Source organism: Lutra lutra, chromosome 11 (assembly GCF_902655055.1).
Source record: "Lutra lutra chromosome 11, mLutLut1.2, whole genome shotgun sequence".
NCBI classification, from domain to species: Eukaryota; Metazoa; Chordata; class Mammalia; order Carnivora; family Mustelidae; genus Lutra; species Lutra lutra.
The window spans coordinates 61,689,618-61,709,052 of NC_062288.1; the positions used below are offsets into that span (position 1 = coordinate 61,689,618).

At 46.3% G+C, this 19,435-nt stretch overlaps 1 protein-coding gene across 3 annotated transcripts in view; it reads left to right on the forward strand.

The window, feature by feature from the left end:
* The window catches only part of WIPF3 (WAS/WASL interacting protein family member 3), a 91,208-nt gene that overhangs the window by 63,702 nt on the left and 8,071 nt on the right, over window positions 1-19,435 (forward strand). For all 3 annotated transcript variants that reach the window (XR_007121523.1, XM_047695049.1, XM_047695050.1), the window contains exons 5-7: window positions 1,934-2,701; window positions 5,047-5,196; window positions 6,186-6,287. Coding sequence is in view for 2 of the 3 variants with exons in the window: in XM_047695049.1 (XP_047551005.1) it covers window positions 1,934-2,701; window positions 5,047-5,196; window positions 6,186-6,287 (1,020 nt within the window). In the remaining variant the exon portion in view is untranslated. The remainder of the gene's footprint in view (window positions 1-1,933; window positions 2,702-5,046; window positions 5,197-6,185; window positions 6,288-19,435) is intronic.

A 19,435-nucleotide genomic window follows, 5' to 3' on the forward strand; every position in this document is an offset into this window, starting at 1 on the left:
TAGTAAACAGAAGCTTCTGTACTTTTAACTGACTCGTTCTAAGAGCTTTTGGATCTTGGGCACTTGGTGTCCTCAGTCATTTCCAAAGCCTGCATTGGTTACTCAGGGGCTGATTATGCTCCTCGAACTTATTAGCCCTTATAAATTCATGGGGAGAGTAGGCATATAGGGAGGCCTCACCTTGTTAGGGACTGCCTTGGTCCTCCCTCTCCATCTCTGTGTGCTGTGGAAGCAGGCTTGGAGGCAGGAATCTCTGAGCCTGACCCCTGCCCTAGACCTCCCATGAAATGTCTAACATTAGCGTTGTGGGTGGTAGATCCCGTCCTTGGCAAGGCCAGGTGGGGGCCTTCCCTCCTAATCATGGTCCACCGGCTGTTACGGCAGTGCCTGCCTTAGACCCCAAGGGGATCAGTGATGTCAGACAGGGTGGAGGCATTGGTATGAAGACGTTATCTCTTCTGGAATGGCCCCAAAGAAAACCCTCAACAGGGGAATGGGGACATCACCACCCTGCCCCAAGAGCAGCCATTTGGTATGGAGACCTGTAATGAGTAGTGCTGCCCAGGTAACTGTCCCCTCATCACCGGCGGGGGGAGGGGATCATCCCTGTGGAAGGCCAGGTGCTGCCATTCGGCCCACTGAGTTTCAGCTCCAGCCTCCCCTCTGCCACACCTCGCTTTGATTGCCTGGCTTTTGGCATCAAGCCCTTTGGGGTACGATCTTGCACCTGGTTGGGTAAACACGACTGGAGACTCATCAGCTGAAAAGCTCAGAACCGCCACCAGACGCTGGGGTTTCTAACCTGATTTGAAATTCATGGTTTTTATTCTGCAACACCCGGGAAGCTGTAGGTGGGAGAAGCAACCATCTTTTCACGTGTTCTGCACATGTTTTCATCAGGGTAATAAAATACAGGGGTGCAAGGATAAGAAAAGACGGATTCCCCGGAATTCCATTCGGGAGGGCAGTGTATCTGTTTGGAAGGAGGATTTTAGTGTGCCTCCTGAGCGGACGGTGATTCGCTAAAGACACATTTAAGCAGGGATCGCAGACCTTCCGTGCTTTAGTAAATGGAGAGGGGAACATCCTTCTCCACGGCGAGAGATGGATGTGGGGGAAAGAGTGCGGTACGGTGCAAGGGCTTTGTGCAGAGTGGCAAGGCCCTCCTAGGGTGCACCTCTGCCCAGCCTTCCCCGAAGCACACCACACACGCATCGCTGTGAGGAGTGTGCCATTGTGAGTTCCCAAGAGCCTATTTTCCAAGTTGGGGTTTGTGGATCTGTGAGTTGAGGAGACCCAGGAGACCAGGAGACAGAGAGCCTGTTGCAAATGGGCATGTCTTTTGCAACTTCCAGAGGCCATGGAACTGGGAGGTTCAAGGTCATTGGGCCTGGATCCCCAGTCAGTTCCCACTGTCTTCTGAGTGACCTTATACATTCAAGGAATGATTCATCTTCTGATCTTGCTGCAGAAAACAAATGCTCACACCATGCTGGAAGTGAGGAAAGCCTCCCTAGCAAGGAGCCTCTTGTTGGTACACCTGAAGGTCCAAACTAGGATGTACGGACTGGGTCCCCAACTGCACTGACTAGTGGATAGTGGTGAATGAGTGTGCGGGTGGTGTTGCAATGAGGAAGGCCGAAGGAGGCCAGAACAGTCCAGTGCTCTGGGTTGGGAGACTCCTGGGCCCTTGGCAGGTGAGGGCAGAGGTAGGATGGAACAGGAAAGCTGGTCCTGCACCACAACCTGGTGGCCTGAGCTGGGCTATGACAGGTGCTGCCCCTGAGGCTTCCGGTTGAACCTGCAGGATGACAGCGCCCACCACACAGTTCACGGACATCATGCTGGATGGTGTGTGTCTGTCTTCACTGCCTACAAACTTGGGTTTCTCCTTCCTCTCTCTGAGCTGACTCAAAACTTGTTTTCCTTCCAGGTGGCAAGATAGGGCAGGCCCCTGGCTCCCGAGCACCTTCTCCCCGGCTGCCCACAAAAGCTCTTGGTGGCCCACTTAACCCCCCTGCATCTCCCAGGCTAGGCAATGCCTCAGAGGCTCATGGCACCTCCAGGACAGTCCCTCCTCGTCCCAGCATGCCTGCCCCACCGCCTCCCACCCTACCCCCGCCTCCTCCACCCCTACCCCCACCCCTGCCCCCTTCCTCCCCCACCAAAGCTCCACTGGTATCCCCACCTGGCCCGCCCACCAAAGGGAACACCCCAGGGGTTGCTCCCCCTCTCCCCTCTGCACCTCCCCCTCCTCCTCCGCCCCCACCTCCACCCCTCCCTCCTACCCCACCCCCACCCTCCCTGACCTCTGTTCTCAGTGACAAGGCCTTGAAGCCTCAGCTAGCCCCCTTGCACCTGCCGCCCATCCCACCCCCACTCCCTCTCCTCCCCCCTTGTGGGTATCCGGGGCTCAGTGCAGATGCTGCCAGCCCCACCCAAGATGTTCGGGAGCCTCCTGCCCCACCGCCCCCGCCACCCCCACCCCCTCTTTATGCCTCCTGTACCCCGAGGTCGTCTGTGCCTGCTCCTCCTTTGCCAGAAGCTAACAACAACAGTGAGGCTCCACTCCTCCCACCCCCCAAGTCCCCCAGCTTCCAGGCCCAGCCACCCAAGTCCAGTACACAGGCCTTGCCGACACCACCAGCCCCTCCAGGATCGCAGCCATTCCTGCAGAAGAAGAGGCCCGGCCGAGGCCCAGGTAAGCACCAGTCTTCAAGCCCAGGGTGGCCGTAGCAGAGGACCACTCAGCTAGTGATTAAGAAGGTGCTGGGAGGGGCACCTGGGTGGTTCAGTGGGTTAAAGCCTCTGCCTTTGGGTCGGGTCGTGATCCCAGGGTCCTGGGATCGAGCCCCATATCGGGCTCTCTGCTTGGCAGGGGGGCCTGCTTCCTCCTCTCTCTCTGCCTGCTTCTCTGTGATCTCTGTCTGTCAAATAAATAAATAAAATCTTAAAAAAAAAAAAAAAAAAAAGAAGGTGCTGGGAACACAGCCAGAGCCTTGCTCCTAAGGCAGACCCACTTGGGAACACCTTGAGATGTCTTAACTCTTGGAATTTGTTTTAGAACTGAGCTATCAGTGCCCCACATGGAGCACAGTCATACTTATTGTATGGGACTTTATGTTGTATTCACGTTAGGGACAGGAAACCAAGAGGAAGCAAGGCTGAAAGGCTTGTCCAAGATCACACAGACCCAGGCCGGGCATTCTGGCTTTGATCACCTTGCAGTTACTAGCGGAGTGACCCTGGGCAATCCCTTAGCCTCTCTGGGCTTCCTTCTCCTCATCTGTAAAATGGGGCCAGCAATAGTTCCCACCTCTTGTGATTGTTGGAGCAGGGCCTGGCAACACTGAACTCTAGAGAAGTGTTATTTCTTCTTACTCTCACCCTTATAGACCCAAATCTCCAGCCTGAGGGGACTGTGGGTGCGGTCTGTTTCCAGAACCAGGTGTCTGGTGTCCTTTTTGCTGGAGTTTCTACAGCCTGGCTCCCAGCCACCATTGGCACTGGCCCTCGGCAGACTGGATTCACATTCTGTCTTCCTTTTGGCACGTTCTCATGCTGACTCAAGAAAACTAAGGGTCCATATTTTGAGCCAAATATTGAAAATAATTCCTTCACATACCTAGCAGAGGGGATTTTGGATTGAGCATGCGTGCCCACTACTGATTTCCACCTGGTAAGGAGGCTTCATTGGCCTCGTGTCCTTCTGAATAGAAAGTATACCCACATACACACCCATCCACACACACCCATCCACACGTGCCCACAAACACCACAATACACACACACACACACACCAACACACACCCACACGCACACATATTCTTCGGTCTTTAAGAAAATCTTTTCATGCAGAAGGTTTCTTAAATGTATTTGCTCAAATTAAAAATAGCACAGGCTCCCTGTAGAGCAAATAGAAAGAAATTGAAATCACTGACAGTAACGTCACCCAGAAATAAAAGCTGTCATAGTCAGGTGACAACTTGTCCCTTCCTTTTTTTTTTTTCCCTGAAAGATCTATAGATTTACAAAATTTATACAATTTTGAATATACAATATTCTCTGCTGTTTTAATTTAATATTACATTATAAGCAGTCTCATCAAGTTAAAGCTTGTTCATAAGTGTATTAAACTGATCATCAGCATTTACCAGATTTCTACTATTCAGTTGATTCTCTTTTTTGTTATTGTGACTAATATTGGAGGAAACACATTTGTAGCAATTGTCATCCACCTTTTGGATATTTTGAATGGACAGGTGCCTCAAAAGGGATTCCTGGTACAAAGGGCAAGAATATTTTTGAGGCTGTTGGTCACAGAGATAAGGTCCGAGGTATTCTCTTTTGAACTGACTGGTCACCACAAGGGCCAGCGTTCACGCCGGTGAGCTGCCCATGATTCTGAAGTGTTCACGGGGTGGTGAGAAGACAGTGCCTCAGATTCAGGCGGGCGAGGAGAGAGAAGAAAGTTGTCATGGTGGCCGTTTTGGGTAGGTGGGGTGGATTTAGGCTGACTACAGGGAGAAGAGAGGGTCTGCAAGGCAGGGAAACCCCCCCCCCCAAGGAGAACCCTGGGGACAGGAGTCAGCCCACAGCCTGTTCATCTCACCCCCCCCCACACACTTCACCTACAGACGGCTCTTCCCTTTCTTCGGACTCTGCAGTGGTTCCCCCTCTTTGAGCTATGCCTTCTGATCCTGAACGTGGCCATCACTGTGCTTCTTGTCATAGCAGCTAACATTTACCAAACCCTGCTGCATGCCACGTGACTTCACTCATTCAGCCCTCTCAGCAGCCCCAAGGAGGCGTGTGTATTGTGATCCCCATTTTACAGATGAGGACACAGAGGCACAAAGAGTTGTCATTACTCCAGCAGGAGAGCTGGAATGCAGTCCCAAGCAGCTTAGCCCCAGAGGCAGCCCTTTTAGTCACCAGATCCTGTGACATCCCGGGATCTCAGTACATTACCTCCCTCCCCCAGGAGGTTATAGCATCTGCTGTCCCCGGTCCTGTAACTGAATACACTGGCATCTTTTCTCTAAGGGACCAGTGGGGGGAAGCTAAATCCACCCCCAGCACCCCCTGCGAGATCACCCACCACAGAGCTTTCAAGCAGAAGCCAGCAGGCCCCAGCCTGGACCCCAGCACAGCAGCCGGGAGGTCAGCTGCGCAACGGAAGCCTGCATATCCTTGGTGAGTGGGGTCACCTTGTGCTGCGCTGGCTGCCAGTGTGGGAGTGGTTTCCCTCAGCCCTTGGAGGGAGTGTGCCAGCCCAGCATGTCAGTGGGCGTGCTTCACAAGAGCAGGGAGCTCCCTCCAGGGCAAAACAGCCAGCAAGTTGTGTTAAAGAAGATTTCTCTTGAGGCTTTCTGGGAGGCTCCAGAACTCATCCTCTAACTTTCTGATTGTGATGAGAAAGACGGAAGAAAACCAGCATTCAAACTATATGTGTGTGTCTTGTCTGTCTCCGTGGAGAAATCCATGCATATTGGATGACAATAGAAAGAATGGAGTGGTCTGGAAAAGGTGAAAGGATGAGTAGAAGGCCCACCAGGCAGAGGGACTGTTAGAGCAAAAATACGGAGAGAGGAAGGAAAGGAAGGAAAGTTCTCTAGGGTCAGACCCAAAGCCTAAGTCACAAAGCAGGGACTCAACTAATAAAAGGGCCACAAGTCTTCTCTCTTCTTACAATCAGGAACTCAGGGAAAATCCTGTTTGCTTTGGGGAGTTCCAGGTCCCCCACTGGACATAAGCCATGCTCCTTCCCACCAGCCAAGCTGAGGACTTTTAATCTGCTCACCCCTACCAAAAAAAGCCCTTACCAGGGTCTCAGGAGTAGCTGCAGGCCCCAGGCACTCTGCTGGTCCCTTGTTGCTGTCATGTTCCCCACCTCTGATTCTGGACCCTGGATAGCTCGTGATTTCTCCCTTTAGAAGTTTCCTTAAGATATTGGTGAAAGCAAGGTGGGGTGGATGATAGGGAGAGTCTGTTGATTTCACTTTTCCTGATTCTCCTTGTCTGAGCTAAGCAGTAAAAATTGAGAGGTGATAGATGAGTATTCCTAAGGAAGAATGGCTCAACCGCTAAAGCCCTTGAGCTGGGCAGGCAAACCTGTGTGTTCCTGGAAATTTTCAAGTTCATCACAATAATGAGAGTAATTTTTCTATTTCCCATGTGTGCAGATGACTTTGAATCTAAATTCACGTTCCATACCATGGAAGACTTTCCTCCTCCAGATGAATATAAACCATGCCAGAAGATTTACCCCAGCAAGATCCCCAGAAGTAAGTACCACTTGGGAAGCCTGTTGGTTTTCCCTGACCCTCCAGAATTAAATGCTTAGTATGCATTGATGGGCCACAGGCTGCCTAAAGGATGATGTCATGATTTCACCATACTACTGGGAGAATACAGTGCTATTCCTGCTTCTGGAAGGATCTGAACACTTACTTGTCCTGGCCCCAATGATTCTTTAGAAGTTTTTTACAGAACTCCAGAGTGAATTGTTTGGCTTTGGATTTGAGTGCCTGGATTTATCGCTTGTCCCTCCCCTCTCAGGGCTTTTGACAAAGGAGCTAACCACCCCAAGACAGCAGCAAAATGGGAGACAGGAGCTTTGTATTAATACCCAGAGAACATTCTAAATGAGTGTTCAGAATTCTGGCAGACTGTGAAATGAAGAATGTCCTTAGGTCAGTGGTTCTCAACCTTGAATACACATTAAAATGACCTACAGAGCTTTTAAAAATCCCAAAGGCCGGGCTGCACCGGGACCCACTAAATCAAACATGCAGGAGGGGACCCACGTGGCAGTATTTTTGAGAACTGCCAGGTGATCGCAGTGTCCAGCCAAGGATGAAAGTCTCAGGCTGATAAGAGCCTGACTTCTCCATATTTCATCATGTGGCCAGCGTCCAAGTATGGGCCTTCACTCTGCTTACCTCCTTAGCCCCCTAAGAGTGGAAGAGGCAGAGGTTGGCGTATCCCTCAGGTCCAAAAGGGCAGGGAAGCAAGTACTTTAGGAAAACAGGAAGCAAAGAAGAGCAAAGTGGGGAGTGTTAAGCACACAGCGAAGCTGCCTATTAGTTCTGGTCCACTGCTGAGCCAACGCAGTTGGGCAGGGGCTGGTAAGAGGGGACAGAGACAACAGCATGGAGTAATAAGGAAGGCTATTTCCCGCGCTCCAACAGGAGTCAGGCCCCTGGTCTCAGACATCTGTGGACTAGCATGGAAGATCGTCTGGGTCCTGGGATAGCCCAAGACCATGAACTGGACTTTGGCAACGTCCCTCCTCCAGGGTTCACCCCCCTGCAGGCAGATCAGGGAGCTTGCACCTGCTCCCTGCTCAGCTCACAGGTCCTCTTGGAATCAGCCTGGGCAGGTCTTTTTCTGCTGGGATTGTACATTTAGAGAGAAGTGACCTTGTGTGCTTTTTAAATAATGTGCAAACACTGCTGCTGTGAAAGACAGAGAGAGGAAGGGGAGAGGAGCAGCATGAGATGGAGGGCCAGAGACGGACTCCATATTGTCACACTCCTGCAAGGCTCATTCCTTTCCCTAAGCAGGTGTTTGTTAACTGGCCACGTTCATGCCACAAATCCCACAGTTCTCTGCTACACCCAGACAGTAACAGGTGAATGTGACAACTGGCCCCTGGAGGCTTTTCGGTTACTGACCGCGACCCTAAACCAGAGGCCAGAAATGACATATTTGAAGCTCTGTGGGCCATTTGGTCTCAGTCACAACTACTCGGTTGCGCTGTTTTGACCAGAAAGGAGCCATTGACGATACAAAAATGAATGGGCATGGCTGTCTTCCAGTAAAACTTTATTTACAAAAAACAGGTGCCTCGGGGTCCCTGGGTAGCTCAGTGGGTTAAAACCTCTGCCTTCAGCTCAGGTCATGATCCCAGAGTCCTGGGATTGAGCTCCATCAGGCTCTCTGCTCAGCGGGGAGCCTGTTTCCCCCTCTCTCTCTGCCTGCCTCTCTGCCTACTTGTGATCTCTCTAAGTCAAATAAATAAAATCTTTTAAAAAAACAAAAACCAAAAAACAGGAGCCTTCTAGATTTGGTCTGCTTGCCCTATTTTGCTAATCTTGGCACTAAACCATTAGAGAAAAGCAGATTCTCCAAAATCTCACTTCTTTCTCAGTACTGTGCTAGGCAGTCCTTCAACCTTCAGATGCGGTAAATTCTAAAGTTCGCTGCTTTTTGAGCCCACAGTACCTGGTCCCTTCCCTGGGAAGGGAAATGAGGCCATGCCTCGTACAGCTCGCCAGGAGGGCGCAGCTGGCCGTCTGTGCTGTCTTCCTCTCATCACAGAGAAATGGCCACATCAGGGGCTATATACACACAAAAATAACTGGATGCTCAGGAAAATGCAGTTTAAAGAAAAATAAAGAAAAAGAAAACCTGCTAAGTGAACTGACATCCTACAGACCAGGAAGGGTATTTGCGATTTCAAAAATAAAATACAGCTTTAGGAAGATGGCGGAGAAGTAGCAGGCTGAGACTACTTCAAGTAGCGGGAGATCAGCTAGATAGCTTATCTAAAGATTGCAAACACCTACCAATCCAACGGGAGATTGAAGAGAAGAAGAACAGCAATTCTAGAAACAGAAAATCAACCACTTTCTGCAAGGTAGGACTGGCGGAGAAGTGAATCCAAAGCGACGGGAAGATAGACCACGGGGGTAGGGGCCGGCTCCCGGCAAGCGGCGGAGCAACGGAGCACAAAATCGGGACTTTTAAAAGTCTGTTCCGCTGAGGGACATCGCTCCAGAGGCTTAACCGGGGTGAAGCCCAGGCGGGGTCAGCGCGGCCTCAGGTCCCGCAGGGTCACAGAAGGATCGGGGGCGTCTGAGTGTCGCAGAGCTTACTGGTATTAGAACGGGGAAGCCGGCTACAGAGACAGAGCCGAGGAGTGAGCTCTATGCTCGGGGTTACCTTGAACTGGTCGCAGGCTCGGTCAGCTCGGAGCGCGGCCGGAGGCCAGGGTGACGGGAGTAATTGGGCGCTGTTCTCTGGGGGCGCACTGAGGAGTGGGGCCCCGGGCTCTCGGCTCCTCCGGGCCGGACACCGGGAGGCCGCCATCTTCATTCCCGTCCTCCGGAACTCTACAAAAAGCGCTCAGGGAACAAAAGCTCCCAAAAGCAAACCCAGCAAACCCGAGCGGATTACTCAGCCCGGCCCGGGTAAGGGCGGTGCAACTCCGCCTGGGGCAAAGACGCTTGAGAATCACTACAACAGGCCCCTCCCCCAGAAGATCAACGAGAAACCCAGCCAGGACCAAGTTCACCTACCAAGGAGTGCAGTTTCAATACCAAGGAGAGCGGCGGAATTCCAGAGGAGAAGAAAGCAAAGCATGGAACTCATGGCTTTCTCCCCATGATTCTTTAGCCTTGCAGTTAATTTAATTTTTTTTTTCTTTTTCAATTTTTTTTCTCTTCTTCTGCTAAATTTTTTTGACTTTTACCGTTTTCTTTTTTAACATTCTTTAAATAGTTTATCTAATATATATATATTTTTTTCCTTTTTATATTTTTTATTGGCTTTCTTTTCTTAATAGTTTCTTTTTTTTTTTTCTCTCTGAACCCCTTTTTATCCCCTTTCTCCCCCCTCACGATTTGGGATCTCTTCTGATTTGGCTAAAGCATATATTCCTGGGGTTGTTGCCACCCTTTTAGTATTTTACTTGCTCCTTCATATACTCTTATCTGGACAAAATGACAAGGTGGAAAAATTCACAACAAAAAAAAGAACAAGAAGCAGTACCAAAGGCTAGGGACCTAATCAATACAGACATTGTTAATATGTCAGATATAGAGTTCAGAATGACGATTCTCAAGGTTCTAGCCGGGCTTGAAAAACTTGGAAGATACTAAAGCAACCCTCTCGGGAGATATAAAAGCCCTTTCTGGAGAAATAAAAGAACTAAAATCTAACCAAGTTGAAATCAAAAAAGCTATTAATGAGGTGCAATCAAAAATGGAGGCTCTCACTGCTAGGATAAATGAGGCAGAAGAAAGAATTAGCGATATAGAAGACCAAATGACAGAGAATAAAGAAGCTGAGCAAAAGAGGGACAAACAGCTACTGGACCACGAGGGGAGAATTCGAGAGATAAGTGACACCATAAGACGAAACAACATTAGAATAATTGGGATTCCAGAAGAAGAGGAAACAGAGAGGGGAGCAGAAGGTATGTTGGAGAGAATTATTGGAGAGAATTTCCCCAATATGGCAAAGGGAACAAGCATCAAAATCCAGGAGGTTCAGAGAACCCCCCTCAAAATCAATAAGAATAGGTCCACACCCCGTCACCTAATAGTAAAATTTACAAGTCTTAGTGACAAAGAAAAGATCCTGAAAGCAGCCCGGGAAAAGAAGTCTGTAACGTACAATGGTAAAAATATTCGATTGGCAGCAGACTTATCCACAGAGACCTGGCAGGCCAGAAAGAGCTGGCATGATATATTCAGAGTACTAAATGAGAAAAACATGCAGCCAAGAATACTATATCCAGCTAGGCTATCATTGAAAATAGAAGGAGAGATTAAAAGCTTCCAGGACAAACAAAAACTGAAAGAATTTGCAAATACCAAACCAGCTCTACAGGAAATATTGAAAGGGGTCCTCTAAGCAAAGAGAGACCCTAAAAGTAGTAGATCAGAAGGAAACAGAGACAATATACAATAACAGTCACCTTACAGGCAATACAATGGCACTAAATTCATATCTGTCAATACTTACCCTGAATGTGAATGGGCTAAATGCCCCAATCAAAAGACACAGGGTATCAGAATGGATCAAAAAACAAAACCCATCTATATGTTGCCTACAAGAAACTCATCTTAAACCCGAAGACACCTCCAGGTTTAAAGTGAGGGGGTGGAAAAGAATTTACCATGCTAATGGACATCAGAAGAAAGCAGGAGTGGCAATCCTTATATCAGATCAATTAGATTTTAAGCCAAAGACTATAATAAGAGATGAGGAAGGACACTATATCATACTCAAAGGAACTGTCCAACAAGAAGATCTAACAATTTTAAATATCTATGCCCCTAATGTGGGAGCAGCCAACTATATAAACCAATTAATAACAAAATCAAAGAAACACATCGACAAGAATACAATCATAGTAGGGGATTTTAACACTCCCCTCACTGAAATGGACAGATCATCCAAGCAAAAGATCAACAAGGAAATCAAGGCCTTAAATGACACACTGGACCAGATGGACATCACAGATATATTCAGAACATTTCATCCCAAAGCAACAGAATACACATTCTTCTCTAGTGCACATGGAACATTCTCCAGAATAGATCACATTCTTGGTCCTAAATCAAGTCTCAACTGGTATCAAAAGATTGGGATCATTCCCTGCATATTTTCAGACCACAATGCTCTAAAGCTAGAACTCAATCACAAGAGGAAATTTGGAAAGAACCCAAATACATGGAGACTAAACAGCATCCTTCTAAAGAATGAATGGGTCAACCAGGAAATTAAAGAAGAATTGGAAAAATTCATGGAAACAAATGATAATGAAAACACAACGGTTCAGAATCTGTGGGACACAACAAAGGCAGTCCTGAGAGGAAAATATATAGCGGTACAAGCCTTTCTCAAGAAACAAGAAAGGTCTCAGGTACACAACCTAACCCTACACCTAAAGGAGCTGGAGAAAGAACAAGAAAGAAACCCTAAACCCAGCAGGAGAAGAGAAATCATAAAGATCAGAGCAGAAATCAATGAAATAGAAACCAAAAAAACAATAGAACAAATCAACAAAACTAGGAGCTGGTTCTTTGAAAGAATTAATAAGATTGATAAACCCCTGGCCAGACTTATCAAAAAGAAAAGAGAAAGGACCCAAATAAATAAAATCATGAATGAAAGAGGAGAGATCACAACGAACACCAAAGAAATACAGACAATTATAAGAACATACTATGAGCAACTCTACGCCAACAAATTTGACAATCTGGAAGAAATGGATGCATTCCTAGAGACATATAAACTACCACAACTGAACCAGGAAGAAATGGAAAGCCTGAACAGACCCATAAGCAGTAAGGAGATTGAAACAGTCATCAAAAATCTCCAAACAAACAAAAGCCCAGGGCCAGACGGCTTCCCGGGGGAATTCTACCAAACATTTAAAGAAGAACTAATTCCTATTCTCCTGAAACTGTTCCAAAAAATAGAAATGGAAGGAAAACTTCCAAACTCATTTTATGAGGCCAGCATCACCTTGATCCCAAAACCAGACAAGGATCCCATCAAAAAAGAGAACTACAGACCAATATCCTTGATGAACACAGATGCAAAAATTCTCGCCAAAATACTAGCCAATAGGATTCAACAGTACATTAAAAGGATTATTCACCACGACCAAGTGGGATTTATTCCAGGGCTGCAAGGTTGGTTCAACATCCGCAAATCAATCAATGTGATACAACACATTAATAAAAGAAAGAACAAGAATCATATGATACTCTCCATAGATGCTGAAAAAGCATTTGACAAAGTACAGCATCCCTTCCTGATCAAAACTCTTCAAAGTGTAGGGATAGAGGGCACATACCTCAATATTATCAAAGCCATCTATGAAAAACCCACCGCAAATATCATTCTCAATGGAGAAAAACGGAAAGCTTTTCTGCTAAGGTCAGGAACACGGCAGGGATGTCCGTTATCACCACTGCTATTCAACATAGTACTAGAAGTCCTAGCCTCAGCAATCAGACAACAAAAGGAAATTAAAGGCATCCAAATCGGCAAAGAAGAAGTCAAACTATCACTCTTCGCAGATGATATGATACTCTATGTGGAAAACCCAAAAGACTCCACTCCAAAACTGCTAGAACTTGTACAGGAATTCAGTAAAGTGTCAGGATATAAAATCAATGCACAGAAATCAGTTGCATTTCTCTACACCAACAACAAGACAGAAGAAAGAGAAATTAAGGAGTCCATCCCATTTACAATTGCACCCAAAACTATAAGATACCTAGGAATAAACCTAACCAAAGAGACTAAGAATCTATACACAGAAAACTATAAAGTACTCATGAAAGAAATTGAGGAAGACACAAAGAAATGGAAAAATGTTCCATGCTCCTGGATTGGAAGAATAAATATTGTGAAAATGTCTATGCTACCTAAAGCAATCTACACATTCAATGCAATTCCTATCAAAGTACCATCCATTTTTTTCAAAGAAATGGAACAAATAATCCTAAAATTTATATGGAACCAGAAAAGACCTCGAATAGCCAAAGGAATATTGAAAAAGAAAGCCAAAGTTGGTGGCATCACAATTCCGGACTTCAAGCTCTATTACAAAGCTGTCATCATCAAGACAGCATGGTACTGGCACAAAAACAGACACATAGATCAATGGAACAGAATAGAGAGCCCAGAAATAGACCCTCAACTCTATGGTCAACTCATCTTCGACAAAGCAGGAAAGAATGTCCAATGGAAAAAAGACAGCCTCTTCAATAAATGGTGTTGGGAAAATTGGACAGCCACATGCAGAAAAATGAAATTGGATCATTTCCTTACACCACACACAAAAATAGACTCAAAATGGATGAAGGACCTCAATGTGAGAAAGGAATCCATCAAAATCCTTGAGGAGAACACAGGCAGCAACCTCTTCGACCTCAGCCGCAGCAACATCTTCCTAGGAACATCGCCAAAGGCAAGGGAAGCAAGGGCAAAAATGAACTATTGGGATTTTATCAAGATCAAAAGCTTTTGCACAGCAAAGGAAACAGTGAACAAAACCAAAAGACAACTGACAGAATGGGAGAAGATATTTGCCAATGACATATCAGATAAAGGGCTAGTGTCCAAAACCTATAAAGAACTTAGCAAACCCAACACCCAAAGAACAAATAATCCAATCGAGAAATGGGCAGAGGACATGAACAGACATTTCTGCGAAGAAGACATCCAGATGGCCAACAGACACGTGAAAAAGTGCTCCATATCACTCGGCATCAGGGAAATACAAATCAAAACCACCATGAGATATCACCTCACACCAGTCAGAATGGCTAAAATGAACAAGTCAGGAAATGACAGATGCTGGCGAGGATGCGGAGAAAGGGGAACCCTCCTACACTGTTGGTGGGTATGGAAGCTGGTGCAACCACTCTGGAAAACAGCATGGAGGTTCCTCAAAATGTTGAAAATAGAACTACCCTATGACCCAGCAATTGCACTGCTGGGTATTTACCCTAAAGATACAAACGTAGTGATCCGAAGGGGCATGTGCACCCGAATGTTTATAGCAGCAATGTCTACAATAGCCAAACTATGGAAAGACCCTAGATGTCCATCTACAGACGAATGGATAAAGAAGATGTGGTCTATATACACAATGGAATACTATGCAGCCATCAAAAGAAATGAAATCTTGCCATTTGCGACGACGTGGATGGAACTAGAGGGTATCATGCTTAGCGAAATAAGTCAATCGGAGAAAGACAACTATCATATGATCTCCCTGATATGAGGGAGAGGAGATGCAACATGGGGTGTTAAGGGGGTAGGAGAAGAATAAATGTAACAAGATGGGATTGGGAGGGAGACAAACCATAAGTGACTCTTAATCTCACAAAACAAACTGAGGGTTGATGGGGGGAGCGGGGTTGGGAGAGGGGGGGTGGGGTTATGGATATTGGGGAGGGTATGTGCTATGGTGAGTGCTGTGAAGTGTGTAAACCTGGCGATTCGCAGACCTGTACCCCTGGGGATAAAAATATATGTTTATAAAAAATAAAATTTAAAAATAAAATAAAATAAAATAAAATACAGCTTTAGAATAATGCAGCATTGGCAGACTCGAAATCCTCCTTTGGCTTCCGAGCACAATTACACTGGCATGTTCCTGCCCTCCCTGTGAACTGTAGGGTAGAACCTTGGTAATTCTATTAGTGTGAGTCTGATATAGTTCATGCCTGTCTGATTCCATTTCTTCTCACAGTTTTCCTCCTGCTCCCCACTGACCTGGTTCCCCGAGACTAGAGTTCATGATCTGGGAGACAGTATTGGTTCTGTGGGATGAGTGTGTTCTCACGCTGTCTCGTAGCAGTTCTGGCTTCGTCTCCCAACTGCTTGCTCGCTTTCTCTCTCTGCTCCTGACACCCACACATAGCACACAAACACTCTTGTGCATGGCTTTTCCACTTGTCCTCTTCACTGTCTCCACCCTGCTCATATTAGTGGTTTTCTTTCTTTGATAGGATGATTTTACCTAATTTTTTAATTGTTTTAAAAATGTGTTATATTCCTCAATAAGTCAATTGTAGAATTACCATAGGATCCAGCAATTCCGCTCCTGGGTATACACCCAGAAGGATTGAAAACAGGGTTCAAACAAGAGTTCATTCACAGCAGCACTCTTGGCAATAGCCAAGAAGGTAGAAACATCCAGTGTCCATCCACTGATGAATGAATAAACAAAACATATGGCCATGCAATGGACTATTCTTTGACGATGAAAGGGGATGAGGTACGGATCTATGCTATGACATGGATGAACCTTGGAAATTCATGATATGTGACCTAATGCAGACACAAAAGGTCACATGTCATGATTCCATTTCCATGACGGAGCCAAAACGGGCAAATCCTTAGAGACAGAAAGTAGAGTTTGCTGTTGTCAGGGGCTGGGGGTATGAAGAATGAGGAGTAGCTCCTAGTGGGTACGGGCTTCTTTTTGGGGTGATGGATATGTTATGAAACTAGGCAGAGGTGATGGTCATACAACACTGTGAATGTATTCAAGGTCATCAGTGGTAAATTTTATGTTATGTGCATTGCATTGCAATAAAGTAGGAGGGAACACCCTATCAGTAGGACTCTTGAGGAAAAATTGCATAGGTCACAAATATTTATTAACATAGTGATGATAAAAAGAGTGAAGTTATCATATTGACAGATAATTAACTGAGACCTCACTGGAGAGATTAAATAAATGGTCCCCAGACACAGCCTCAAGAAATTCACATTTTGGTGGAGGACAGACAGACACCCAAACATAACATCTCAGTCTGGTGTTCCCAGCAAAGCCATCCTGATCACAGTTCAGTGGGAAAGTGGCTGGCTAGAAATCTCTTTGCATCCCAACTCCTTTAAACATAGAATTTTGGGGGCGCCTGGGTGGCTCAGTGGGTTAAGCCTCTGCCTTCAGCTCAGGTCATGGTCTCAGGGTCCTGAGATCAAGCCCCACATCGGGCTCTCTGCTCTGCTTGGAGTCTGCTTCCCCCTCTCTCTGCCTGCTTCTCTGCCTACCTATGATCTCTCTCTTTCTGTCAAATAAATAATAAATAAAATCTAAAAAAAATAATAAAAAACAAAATTTTTAATTGTGGTTTAAAAATGCATAACATGAAATTTTTCATCTTAACGCTGTGTTAAGTGTACAGTTCAACAGTGTTAAGTACATTCACATTGTTGTGAGACCAATCTCCAGAACTCCTTTCATCCTGCAGAACGGAAGCTCCGTAACCATTAAACCCATGAAAATAGCACCCACCACTCTACTTCCTGGCTCTAAGAGTTTGACTTCTCTTGGTACCTCATATAAGTGGAATCATATACTATTTGACTTTTTGAGACTGGCCTTCTTTCATTTAGCCTGATGTCCTCAAGGTTACCCACTTTGTCAGAATTGTCTTCCTTTCTAAGGCTGAATACTATTCTGTTGTCTGTATGTATGATGCTGCATTTATCCGTTCATCCGTTGGTGAACAGTTGGCTTGCTTCCACCTTTGGCTGCCGTCACTAATGCTGCTAGGAACATGGGTGTACAAGGATCTCTGATACTCATCCAGCTTTTAGTTCTGTTGGGTATAATATACCTAGAAATGGAATTCCTGAATCATACGATAATTCAATGTCTAATTATTTGAAGAACCACCATACTGTTTTCCATTTTACACTCCCACCAGTTGACATTTCCATCAGCAGCACACGAGGGTTTCTCCACATCATCACTAACATTGTTGTTCTCTGTTTTTTTTATAGTAACCATCCTATTGGTGTGCAGTAGTAGCTCATTGTAGTCCAATTCCTATTTTAAAATAGTTACTTTACACTTAGGGCAAAACTAGCCACCATTGTTTCCATTAGCGAAGAAACTTCTCCAGCAAGTGGTGCAGTCACTTTCACAGTATCGGGTGGTTCGTGTCATGAAATCAAAGGAGGAGCTATCCCAAGCCTGAGAGACTCTATAGACACTGCCGGTGGCTGAGCATTTATCTCTGCCTCTTTGGAGAGCAGCAGGACAGGAAGGACCTCTGCCCTGTTCTTACCTTAGCTGTTCTCCTTCATAAGCTGTCTTCCAACACCCCACTCTCTTCCTGCTATTCCTGTCCTTCTAGAATATTCCTTTATTCCTCTGAAATGGCAAAAGGAGTGTCATGTCTATAAAACATCTCCCTTGACCTGCTCTGGCCCCTGGGCCACTTACCTGCTCCTCTCACAGCCAGTGCCGTGTCTGCTTCCTCTCTTCCTGTCCTCTGAGACATCTTCCACCCACCACGCCATGGAGAGAGCCCTTAACAAGGCCACCAGGGGATGCCATGTTGCCACAGCTAGCAGTCAGAAGTGTTAGTTAAAATCCATTACTCCCTCCCATGAAGCACTTCTTTGCTTGGATTTTTGGACAGCCCTCTCCCTCCTCCTCCCACTTCGTGCTCACCACTCCTCCACTTTTTGTTACATCAAACCCTTTGGAGTCATCTTTGGCTTCTTTCTTTCTCTTCTGCTCCCACGTCCAAGTTACCAGAAAAATCTTGGGGCTCCTCCTGTGAAATGTATCCCCAGTCTTCTCTCTCTCAGCTCCTCTGCCACTCTCAACATGGCTGAAACCACCGTCATTTCTCATCCGGAGGCTGCGGGAAACCTGCTGACAGGTTTCTCTGCTCCATACTAGCAGCCCCATGATTCGTCTAAAGCCCAAGTCCAGTCAGACCACCCTCTGCTCCAAATCCTCCACTGAGTTCCTGTCGCGCTCTGGGTCAATTAGAAATCCTCCCCCAGGGCTCCTAAGACCTACCTGAAGTGCCCACACACCCAGCCCCACTCCCTACAAAACCTCATTTTGCCCCAACAGAACAGACCACCTACACCTTGTAGAACATTCCAAATACACTCCCACCTCTGGGCTCTGGGCTCTTTGCACTTGCTGTTCCTTCTGTGGGACACTTTCCCCAGATGTCCATGAGACTCACTCGCTGTGTCCTGTGGGTCTTTGGTCTGATGGCATTTTATCAGAAAGTTCTTCTCTGACCAGTCTTTATTGAGTAGCAGCCCTTTCTGCCGCATCACTTCTGTTCTCTACACCCTGCTTTCTCACTTCCTTTGAAGCATTTATCACTTCCTGACATATTATATATTCACCTGTGTCCTGTCTGTTTCCCCCAGTACAGTGGAAGACCCAGAAGGGAAGGGATGACATCAATTTTTACACACTGGGGTCTAACGCCAGCTCCCAGAAATGGGCCAGGCACACAGACACTTGATAAATACTTGTTGAATTAATAGACAAGAAAGTCGGGGTGCCTGGGTGGCTCAGTCGGTTGAACGTCTGGCTCTTGATTTTGGTTCAAGTCAGGATCTTTGATCTGAGATTTGCACTAGGCCTGCTTGGGATTGCTTCTCTCCGTCTTCCTCTGCCCACCCCAGCTCATGCACACGCATGTGCTCTCTCTCTAAAAAGAAAATTGATGAGACCGTCCATACATATATACATTGCAAAACCATTTACAGAATAAAAAACTGGAAAACAGCACAGATCTCCAACAATGGGGTTAAATACATTAAGGGGAGCCACAGGATAGAATCCCATGCTTCCCAAGGAGTGTTGTTGAATATTCAGTGACATGAGAAAATGCAAACACAACTTTGAGAAGTAAAAGCAAAACACCCAGCACACTAAAAGTACATAAAATAGAACTGAATTTAAACAAGGAAATGATTTTGCAAATCTATATGGAGAGGGAAAGGGAAAGGTGTTGACCAAATAGAAAAGAGGCTAGAAGCACATCCATTGAAGTGAGCTCAATGGTAGAAGGCTGGGTGATTTTAATTTTCCTTAGGCTTCACGATTTTGTCCAAGTTTTCTGTAACAATACATATTACTTTTAATAATCATTAAAACTAATTTTAAAATTCTAAAATTTCCAAATTATTGGGAGGGAGACTCTGGCCAGCGTCTGGTCTGAGTACTTGTGGAGGAGAAATGTGGCCCCGTGGTACACGGGGTGACCCTGCTGAGCTCTGTACAAGAGGGATGTGGTCTGGAAGGAGTGGTGAGCAAGGCTCATACCAGCCTCAACTGAGAAATGACAGTCGGGGAGGAGAGGAAAGGCCAGATATGCACCTTCTAACATCTAGATCTGGC